The 10,000-nt window shown below is 37.7% G+C and overlaps 1 protein-coding gene across 1 annotated transcript in view; it reads right to left on the bottom strand.

Moving 5' to 3' along the window:
- Nucleotides 1-9,753, bottom strand: part of LOC138021405 (high affinity copper uptake protein 1-like) — a 17,634-nt gene extending 7,881 nt beyond the window's left edge. The window contains exons 1-2 of the mRNA XM_068868269.1: nucleotides 9,637-9,753; nucleotides 4,301-4,485 (exon numbers count right to left, since the gene is read on the bottom strand). Coding sequence (XP_068724370.1) covers nucleotides 4,301-4,390 — 90 coding nt within the window. The 5' untranslated portion in view covers nucleotides 4,391-4,485; nucleotides 9,637-9,753. The remainder of the gene's footprint in view (nucleotides 1-4,300; nucleotides 4,486-9,636) is intronic.
- Nucleotides 9,754-10,000: the final 247 nt, after the last annotated feature.

Genomic DNA, 10,000 nt, shown 5'->3' on the forward strand with positions numbered 1-10,000 from the left:
CACTTGAATTGCATCTGGGAATACAGCCAATAAACATCACAAAGTGTCCTGTAAACTCCAGTCCTCTAGCAAAGATAAACAGCTGTATTATTTTACCCTCATCAAAGATAATTATGCTAACCCTTACACACACTGTTTTGCCAGAAATTAGTGGCAAATGTTTAGACTTACATTTACATTGTAAAGGACACTTCATGTTGGGTGACAAAATAGGGCATGGATCTAATCGTGTGCATTTCTGGACATAGAGCGGTTTTCAATTATTGAGTGTCGAAAGTAATTAGCAAATTGCTTTGGTTTTGCATTACTTCACTCAGTGATCTGTTCAAAGTTCTCACGCCAGAAGTGAAACCAAAACCAATTGTGGCTTGCGTGTGCACATTTTCCCGCACTTTGTGTCAGTTACTTACACCATGTAATTACTTTGGTTTTGGTTTTATGACACTCGATTGAAACTTGCTCTAAGAGATCAAAAGCATTAAATTTAAAGCAGGTTTTTGGCCCATGAAATTGCAAATGGGAAAAGAAATTTTTAGCTGGTCTCCCTTCTTTTGCTCAGTCATTTCAGGTTCCACCCAGGGGCTCTGTTTGTACACCACAAGGCTATAGGGAAAAGATGTTTGGATCCAGTTTCCCACAGAACATGACAAGTGGATGTATCAAAATTAATTGGCATTTACAATGTGGGGTCAAATCTCAGAAAAAAAACATTATTTTAAAACAAAATATAATCACCAGCAGACAACCTTAAGGGTGCGAGAGCGCGTGACGTCACATTATTTTGAGATAGCTGCAACGGCTGATTCAACTGGTCCAGGAAAATGTTCCATAAAAACTTCAAATCGTGATGTTTCTTTTCGAAAAGTCATTTTATGGACAGCCAGATAAATAAAGTTCACTCACCTACTATTTTCTGCGTTGTCCTGAGTGATTTGATGGGTTTTTGGGACATTTCGATTTCTTCTTCAGATCACATGCATCGTCACATACAATATAAATAGACAAGGCATGCAACTTCCAAGACTGCTCATGGCCGAGTGCCTCCAGAATTTAGCAGAAATTCTCCCACTTCCAAAGGTTGCTTGCCACCCAACCTTTGGCACGTAGAGAGTCAATAATTTTACTACCATCGTGCCAAAAATCATCAAATTTACAAAGCTCTGCAACCTCAAAATCCTGCTTGATTTTCAAGCTTCACTCAGGTTTTTGTGATTGCCAGATGATGTGGACAAAAGTGATGCACCATTGAATTTGAACAAATCAAATTAACCAATCAAAAAGCGCAGATTTATAATTAAATTTTTGTACCTCTTGGGGAAAATCTGCGCTTCTGTCATCAAATCACTAAGGACAAATTATGCAGAAATAGTAGTTGAGTGAACTTTATTTATGTGCTGTCCATAAAATGACTTTTCGAAAAACATCGTGATTTGAAGTCTTTATGGAACATTTTCCTCGATCAGTATCTCGAAATAACGCGATGTCACGCGCTCTCACACCCTTAGGGTTGTCTGCCTGTGATTCCGGTGTTTTTGTTTTAAAATAATATTTTTTCCTGCCATAAAAACTTCAGGTAAGGTAACAGTAACAAAATGCTATTTTACCTGAATAAATTTACTGACTAAACTTCAGATACATTGTATCTTTCTATGGGTTAAAATATGGTTCACATATATAAATGTGAAAATATTCATCACAACGTAATTTATTATGTGTTCACTGATCTAGTGAAACCAATTTTGGGATAATTTCATATCGTGAGTTTCTAATGATTTCAATGACTAAGGCCAAGGCTTCTGCCTAACAAAATTTTAAAGGGGCCCTCAGAGCTAAACGCTGAGAACTTAGGAGCCCAACATATGAAGTGAAAGGTATTGCTGTGAAAAATTAAGGCGCCCAGAGCTATTCTTTGGGAGCCCCAGGCTACCGGGCTCCTGTTAGGCAACAGCCTTGCTAAGGCACATTTAAGTATTAAATTTATGTACATTAATGTGAATAAATCCAAATAAACATACATGTACAGTGTGTTGGGAATACACTACAGTTACATGTACGGATGGACTTACTAGAATTTAGTTTGAAATGTTTCCAATATAACAAATAAACTATCACTCAATGGAAAAAGTGGAAGCAATTCAAATTGAATAAAGACATCGTGGTGGTGAATTACAGATAATAAAATGAATTACCAGTATCAAGCTGCAAAGCGTACTTGCATCATGAAACACTGATAAGGCAACAGGCACATGAAGATTATGCAGCTGCCACTAGGGGCAATAATTAATTCTCACATGTTATAATAAATTACCAGGAATCGTAGCATTTGTAATTTAATTGGATAGCCAAACAATTAATTTTAATGCCTCAACTTTTAACTGTGCCAAGAGAGTGAAGGAAGCCAAAGCTGGTCACAATAGCATGATGTACAGTACATATGTAATGTCCCCCCAAAAAACCTTTTCAATTGATTAAGGTACATGGTGTACAAAGCAGCTCATCGTTGACAGTTTTTCACTGCCATACTGTACTGCAGCTCACAGGTGCAGATAAGGGGGTTATGTGGTACCTCTGAAAATACTAACTTTATAAGAAATAATGTGCTTATGGCAAAAACCCTTGTGTGATAATTTTACATTTTAAGTTTTAATTATTTACTAATTCAGCAAATAAAAAGTAAAAAGAAATCTTAAAATAAAAACAATGCTAACAATGCTAGCTTTTAAATATTTTTACAAATGTACATATTTTGAAGAAACCACTTTGAAAACCTGGAACATAGCCAGAACTGTCATGAAATGTAGAGGCTAGGAAATTTCAAAAAAAATTTTTAATGTAGTTGATATGTTTTTCTTACGTAATCCACACGTAGAAGATGAAACTTGTGGTGCTCTTGGATTAACACATTTCTTCCAATGCACTCAAAAGGTATATTGTATTACAATGTATGCTTACTGGAAGGCTTTTCACAGCCTTGAAAAGAAGAATGAAGAAATAACATTATAATGCAAAAACCTAATACATTTTAATCTTAAGGCATAATGTGAAGTCAAAACTGTTCAATTTGCACCAGTAATTATGCAAAATGTCAACCAATATTCAGTCTCCAAAATTATAATAATGTTCCTGCAATACCCATGCAAAACTAGATTTTTCAATTTTGGGTTTACATCACTCACAGATATGGGTTTCATATTAATTTGTTTCAAGTAGGGTCTTCTTTTATTTTCTTACCTGATATTTGTGAAACAAGTAACTTTTTTAGTAGGAGCAAGAACTGGAGCTTATGATGTTGCCATGGACACTTAACAGATTTGGCAATGTCATTCCACTCATTTTGGTGCCAATACTTGAATGGCATTCCTTAATTTTTCACATAGATATTAATTAATTTTGAAGTTTCCTTCTCTGTAAGATACATGTACTGTTTATGTGATAGGATCACCACGACAACTCAGATATCCCTGATACATTATTTCAAAAAGGAAAATGTCTTTCTTTGTCATCTTTCGAGGGCCTTTCAAAGGAGAATGCCAGTCTTTACTGGTGGGCACTTAAGTAAATACACTTAAAATGCAATTTGGTCTTCAAATTCTGAAATTAGCAATTAACATTCATGACATTCAAGACAATGTACCCTCCATAATTTGCATTTCAAAAACAAAGGATGTTTAACAAAGATTAATTTACGTCTTTATACAATTGAAATTGGCTCACGTCCAGTGCAATATCGTGTTAAGCTTACTTTAATTTGTTGCTGTGTAAAGTAAAATGGTCTAGAAACCCCTTTTAGAATTGTGTAATTTGGCGACAGTCACTACCTACATTTCGTTGTATCATTTTAGAGGATAGGTCTATTATCGTGGAGGTGTCGATTTCACGTCACACTAGCAACCACAGCTTGAACTGTGTGTGAACAGAAAACGGTTTCACACAATCACAACTTTAACCAGCTGGCCAAGTTCCCTTGAGGAAAATTTGCCAAGAACGACAATTCTACGAATAAATAAAAATCAAGTAAATGACGAGCATTTTAGGGGAATTTGAAATACTTTTTTTAACATGGAAAGAGAAAATATAGCACGTTTTAATGTCGTGTTCTAAAAAATTGTCGACTTCTCGAATTATTTACCACTCGTATTGCTGATATACCTAAAAAGAAAATTGAAGTAGGTTCGATATTTTTCTCGCATTTTCAACTTACATGTATTAATACTGCAGATCTTAGCTCCAAGTAATTTATCCTCGTAACATTCGCGTTTTCCCTTATCTTTTGCTGAGCCGGAATTAAGACGTTACTTACCATCATCATATCGCCATGATGGTTCATAGTTGTGGGCCCTGTAAAGTTTGATGGAGTCGTCATTGGATGATGATGATGACGATGGTCCATTTTGCTATTTTTCACGGACAACAAAGTGAAACTTGCAAAGCTGTAAGATGGAATCCAATCCCGGCCGAATAGAACACTTCTGAACAGTCAGCTTCCGACAGAGCTGAAAAACGATTGCGCAAGTCACTGATCCGCGGCACGAAACGCAGGCTCAAGGGCGCGCTCATTGTAAAAGACTATCTGTCCGCCGGAAAATGACAGCCGTTGATTAAATCAAAAAAATAAGGTTGCTGTTTGAAAGATAAGGATTGTCACAATTTTTGACGAGTTTTGATGTTTTTCCAAAAATTGAAGGGGTGTACAATTTGTGTAAAAATTGTTTTCGCGTGGTAAATGCACCTTTCGTGTGACTATACGGTGAATGGAGGTAACGAGCGCTGCAATGCTTACTTTTTTGACAGTGTTGGCTTTTGTCGCTAGCCTGTTCCAGGCCTCGCCTCGACCCAAGCCCCCACTCGCTCTTCACACGCAGTTCTTTTCGTTTTCTCGACTATCTGAGAGCCTGGAACAGGCTATTTGTCGCAAGTTTCTCGAACGGTTTTTGCAAGTTCTTGGTTTTCTGGGTGGACCAGAAATTCCCTTAAACCCTGTTTTGGCGATGTTCGGCCGGTGAAATTGGTGAGAGCTTCGAACTTATCGGTGGAGACTAGTTCGTCGAGTGGTTGTGATACAGGACAATGCCTCTTTGTCTGTGTCGGTAAAGAGACATTGAAAAACCTTATGACGTTCCAGATACTCTCTATAATACTATGAACAATAAAGGAAGACAACTGGTGAATTATAGACCGGGTGGTGAATGGTGACACGCATACAAAAGATATTTTGGCAAGCAGTCTCAAAGCGATATTAAAATGGAGTATGCAAAGATGCAAGAACTCAGGCAAATTGAGCTCCACGTTTCTCCAAATTTTAATACGAATTTATAATTATCATGAAAGCAAAATACATCTTTCGCTCTTTACACAGCATTTTTTGTTAAATTTATAGAAGAGCGATGAAAGCCAGCCCCAACAGAAACTGAGATAAATCGGTGAAAAGATTATACACTGTATGATACACAGAGAGCAGGCAAAAAAGTGCTTCATCCTGGAAAGCCCACTTACTGACATTAAACAGCTCAGAGAAATTAATTTGCCCCTTGATTTGCTTGCCTTTTAAAATAAAAATTCATCAGACCCTAACCTGATCAAGAGACGTCATTAATGTTATTTTTCTTTCAGAAAGTAAATCCATATTTAACAATTGACAAGAAACTACAAAAATTTTACAAGGATCAGTTCAGACAACACAGTGCATATTGCAAAACTGATCTAAACTTGAGACATTTCACACATGCATGCTACATTGTACTTGATGGGTTTGAACAAAATCTTTAGAGCATAGACAACTAGGAAACATCCCTGAAAGGGGCATTCCACAAAATTAATATTTTCAGCTGTATGGCAAGAAGTTCACTCTAGCATTATCTGCCGACTGACGTAGGTGGTATTATCCTAAAAACATGATTGCATATTAAGTAGATGGAATCCAGTCATCAGTATAATACACATATGCAAGGGCTATTCCATGTGGGTCCCAATGCTCAAGAAGATGTTTGTTTTTAATTTTAATTTTTTCTCTGACAACTTGTCATTGAATGTGTTTGGAGGTGTTCTGGGTTTCAATGTCACTACATGTATCTGAAGCATTACTGAGTTGGCAACTCATCACATCAAAAGCGTTCGCAAGTTTGCGTGCAGGTGCAAACAACATGCATTTGTGATGTTTTTGCTTGAATATGTTGTCCCCATTTTTTTTTATAAGTACAACATTTAAAAAAGTGGCATCTTAAAGCTCTGTGATGGTCCAAAAAGTTCATAACTGAAAAAAGGTTAAGGACTGGTATTCAGTTCTAAGAAGAAACTGAAACGTTTGACAATGTGAAGAGTACTTAAGAAACTGCTTAAAACTCAACAGCATTGTCTGGATTTCTCAGTGACTTTATCCAGTCTTTTGTTCCACACTACCAACATGAACAAAGTGAACTCAATAAGATTATTGTGGTTTATTGCTGAGAAAAAAGGCTGAATTTCTTCTCGCTCCTTTTAGAGCTAGTATTTCACAAAACTGCCGCATATAATACCAGGTGGATCCATCTCCCTAAGGACAAAAAACGAAAATGAATGTTATTGTCCATGAGATGCATATTACAATGCTATAATCTACAATATCATAATGATATTATTATTTTCCTAGACACAGGAAACTGCACTTATCAGTTTTTATGGGGGCTGTGAAAATTAGTACAAAAAGTCATTCTTATTACACAACCAAGACAAAGAAAACATGATGAGCTAACCATGTAAACATACTATAAACCACACATAAACCAATGACCCTTAACTGTTTGCCTTAACACATGTTCTTAAATTTTTTGAGTCTAACCATAATTTTGCCTTGGACGTTGGGTTGAACATAGATTTGCAAATAATGGCCAGTCAAGGGGGAAAGAAAAATACCATCTTCCAAGTTTTGACATAGATGTTGACACCAAGTGTGTTGCATTATTACTGGGTTGCCGTAGGCATCCCAGTCGGAAAATGGGTAGATTATTTTTTTTTTTTTTATTTTCCGTGTCGGTAAAAGTCTTGCCCGTCACTCCCCTTCTAAGTGGTGTCTTTCTGCATAGAGCCTTCTGTCCGTATTTTCTTAGGACAGAGAGGGTAGTGGAAATGCGCAGACTTCTCTGGTGGACACAGTAGAATGATAAACTTAACCTGCAATGGCGTCGAAAGTCATGTAACGCAAATGGCGTTTTAGTGGATCTTAAACAAAATATACCCTTATGGAGCTCAATAATGGAAAGTCAGTTGGATAAACTAGGCAGGCGGTGAAAACAAATCCCTGGAATAGTAAAAGCGACGAGTAATGGACTTCGACAACAATCTATCGCCCGTCGAGCAGAGAGCTGTATTTACCTGAAGTACATGGTAATTTGACACGATTGAGTTTCTTGTCTTCACGCACGCAATGAAATAGGAAGAGGTTTTCGCCTCTAAGAACAAATATGTTGTTTGTTTCAATAAATTTTTCGCTGGAAAAGGATTCTGTGGTATTTTCTGCCCTTGTGAATTATAATATCATGTTGTGTATTGAATTTTCGAGCTTAAGGTTGAAATGTGATATGGGAGAAGTTTTTTAGTATTGCTCTGTAAGCAGGAAGGGTTCACAGGCCTGTTGGAAGAGTGCTTGAGTTCAACAAAATGAGCTCCAAAATCAGTGAAAAATTGTGACGCAGATGAATCATAAAGTAGCTGCTATTTCCAAACTGATGGAATTACCCGGTGATAAATAACGTCGTACGCGTCTTAGAGAGTAAATCTTGACTTTGCATGAACAAGAGTTGGGCGATTTTGATCTTTGTTTTGACTTCGCTCATTTCATTTTCAAACTTTATAACACTAGACAGAAAAAGAAACTGACAAAAACCCTGTATCTGGCCATAATTTGACAGAGATACTTCACTGTTTGGCTACTAAACATACTGCGGTAACTTAATCACGGCCGCCCGCTGAATTCCGGCATGTCACTTTCGATTTTGCGATTTATTTGAACGTAGCAAAAATCTCCCAAAATAATTGTCGCTGATCGTAACTTTTTATATTCTATATTCATGGTTCAAAATTAATATTGTTTTCATGTCGTAAATATTTTACTCTCGATCGACCGTTCCGGAAACTTCCTTCTGCTCTTTCTAAAACTGTGCATCAATAGATATTTGCTTTTGCATCAATGTTTGTTTTGCATAAAGCAAGCTAACAAAATCTGTACTTTGCTGAGTTCGCATTTGTTAGCGTAAATAGTATTTTCGGTCAGATCCTTGTGTTTTCATAGGGGTTTACTGTTCTTGGTCTCCCATCCTAATACTAACCCCGCCCGAGAGGGCTTAACTTCCGGTGAATTTTAGTATTAAAAGCATTCAGATGCTCAGAGGGCACACTTGTGGTGTAAAGAAGTTGTGAGGGAACTTGAAAATTATCAACATGTCAGCCCAGAAGCCAATGTTTCTCGCTTCTCTTTTATTTGTTATTCTTCGGAGACTGGAATGCTGTATTTCAATACCACACAATTCAGTGCCTTCTGATTTTCTGTAACACGTACCACAGGCAACCCAGTGTATGCTTCACGGAAGCATCTCGTTGCTATAATGATAGATCATTATTATTTGGCGATTGTGGAAGCTAGACTACAATTAAGTCACTCGGGTGCCACTTTGAAGCAGTATTTCCCTGTCAATAATCCTAGGATTAACAGGAAGCAGGGCCTGGACTTTGCACTTTTATTTAACAAATTGTTCTTTTCCTAATATATGGATGTTCCATTAATTAACAGGCCAACAGTCTCCCGAACATGGGTGTATCAGTTGATTGCACAGGGTATTTTGGTGGGCAAGTATTTATGATTCTGTAATCAAGCCTCACTATGGCAATAAATTAAACAATGTTATTGATCACACTACTGTGCAACTAGAACTTCTTCTGAGTGTAATCTCAGAGGCCAGTCTTGCAACCAATTTACCTTTTCATTGAAGAAATGCCCTGAGACAGGGACAAAGAACTTCAATATTTTCTGTGTAGTTCTGGCCAGTACTTGTGTTCATTCCAACTTCACAAGTTGGCAAGGTGTTTTCTTTTAGTCAGGAGGTTAAGTGGCTATTGCAGAGTGGCAGCACTCTAAATGAACTGCTGCCTTGGTTCAAGGAGAAGGTTGACAACTTTCAAATAATGCTCTTTGAACATGTTACGTTTAATTAACGCATTGTAAATACATGTATGATTTATTGTAAAGGTGATTTCAGAAAACCCTGCCCAAATTATCTTGTTGATGAAAACTGTAGAGATTGCATGGGCAATACCCTAGTGTGCAAACTGAACCAAACATTGTGAACACTTCATGCTTCAAAAACAAATATGGAACACTCACCGTAGCCTCGGTTAGTTTCTGCAGCGCATATTCCCAAACAAATTTAACTGGGTTTGGATCTCAAGGCCCAAAAATTCCACACAAATATATTACACAGATCTGATGTGTCTCCTTAAATTAAATCACCACGATCTCACTTCCAAAATTCACACCTTCAAGAGTTATAAAGTGACACAGGCAGAAGACGAGATCAAACGATCGAAATGGACACTTCGCGTCTCATGCACGATTTGTGCTCCCTATCTGGCGCATGCGCAGTCGTTTTTCAGCTCTGTCTCAGCTTTCTCAATCGCAATCTCGTCCCCAGAGTCCGCGTTTCTTTTGGTCAGCACCAGCAACACGGACACTTCCAATTTATGCGCAGTCGACTGCGCAGTCGTAGTGAAGGTACTTTCTGCCATGGAAGACCTTGCATACGGAACCCGCGCCCGCAGTGCGCGCGGCAGTCAAAACCGTGCTATCCTGTCAATCATTTGCCCTTTCACCGGAAACAGGGCATTTCGGTTGTGCGTAAATGACATTGTTGTGGATCTATCCCGTCGAAAGGACGCTACCAAAGTGTTTATTCGCGAAGTCAGCACAACTAAATACATTACTATGGTTTTGCCGTCTTCTTACACTTGATTCGAAAATACCAGCCTGAATTCG

This window comes from Montipora capricornis, chromosome 2, assembly GCF_036669925.1.
Source record: "Montipora capricornis isolate CH-2021 chromosome 2, ASM3666992v2, whole genome shotgun sequence".
NCBI classification, from domain to species: domain Eukaryota; kingdom Metazoa; phylum Cnidaria; class Anthozoa; order Scleractinia; family Acroporidae; genus Montipora; species Montipora capricornis.